Here is a 1,323-nt window from a genome sequence, read left to right on the forward strand (position 1 = left end):
GGTAGCAACATCAGAGCTCGATTAAAAACAGGGGAATCGGAGTGGTTACGGATGGTGTTCAATTACCTTTGGAATCGGAAGCAATGCGAGTAAAAGAAGCCGGCGGCGGCGGCCGCCGCGCAGATGCAGCAGGTGCCATGGCGGCTGCGAGGTTGCTGTCGGAGAGACATGTATCGATGTCAACGGCGGCGCTGGCGTAACTGCGCAGTAGCTTCGCCGCGTGTTTCTTCCTCTCGCTGTCAAGTACCGGCACCATGAAAGAGCTCTTGGACGGCTCGCCCCACTCCACGGGGAAAGGCCACGGCTCCGGCGACGACAGGAAGAAGAACGAGTTCTTCCAGTCCTTGATGCAGCTCGGCATCCCCTTGAAGCGCAGGCCGGAGTTGTCCCTGGATCGGAAAAAGTAGCAGCCTCTGTGCTTGTGGTTGACGATGGACAGCAGGAAGAAGTACCGGAACACGGGCAGCGACGGCGGCACGTCGGCGGAGTGGCAGAGCACGAGGAAGCCCGCCAAGATGCGCCACCCGTTGGGCGCGAGCTGGGTGGGCGCGATGCCGAAATGGGCGAGCACGTCGCAGAAGAAGCCGTGCAGCGGGACGCGCATGCCGGCCTCCAGGGCCTCCGCGTACACGCAGACGCACCCCGGCGGCGGGGGCGAGCTCGCGCGCAGGTCGCCGGCGGGGCGCGCGGTGTACCGGTCCCTGGGGACGCCGTACTTGTCGCACACCGCGTCCACGTCGTGCTGCGTTCGCAGGAACGAGACGGCGCCCTCGGTGTCGCCTTGTCTGCGGAGGGCAGGGTGGTGGTCCGGCTCGAGGGAAGACGAGGAGGAGGAAGGCATGGCAATGGCGTCCTGCTTGTCTTCCTCACGTTTCCTCTCGCAGTGGCAGGAGTGTAGCAGTGGAGTGGAGTGGCTTCCCGAGGAGCCTAGACTGGTGGTGGTGGACGCTGGATGTCTTCTAGGCCAAGGCAGGACACCCCCATCCAACGGATAGTCAAAATGAATCAAAGCTTGCGTTAAATCATTTGACCATCCATCGTGCAAACGCCCAAGTCAGTTGGCAAACAAGTATACTCCGCTCGATTTTTTGTGGAAAGAGACCACCTGGCGCCAACGAATTGCCAAGAGAGACCAACTGCAGATGAAATTAACAAAAAAAGACTCCCTCGGTCGTGGCGGCAGGCGCGGCAGGCAATACGTGGCACCTACCGCCATGCCAGGAGGCGGTGGGCCCTGCCGCCACGGCAGGAGGCCGCCATCCAGGCAAAACGCGATTGGTACAGTGCATGTCGCTGGGACGGAACAGGGCGGGCCAGGTGGGC

General features: G+C 62.1%; 1 protein-coding gene across 1 annotated transcript; it reads right to left on the reverse strand.

The window, feature by feature from the left end:
• Positions 1 to 65: 65 nt before the first annotated feature.
• LOC123160156 (uncharacterized) lies at positions 66 to 977 on the reverse strand (the record flags this gene model as incomplete). The annotated part of the gene is given in 1 exon segment (XM_044577969.1): positions 66 to 977. A coding segment is annotated over 1 exon segment (776 nt), but the record flags the coding sequence as incomplete, so codon positions are not given.
• Positions 978 to 1,323: the final 346 nt, after the last annotated feature.

This window comes from Triticum aestivum, chromosome 7B (assembly GCF_018294505.1).
Source record: "Triticum aestivum cultivar Chinese Spring chromosome 7B, IWGSC CS RefSeq v2.1, whole genome shotgun sequence".
NCBI classification, from domain to species: Eukaryota; Viridiplantae; Streptophyta; class Magnoliopsida; order Poales; family Poaceae; genus Triticum; species Triticum aestivum.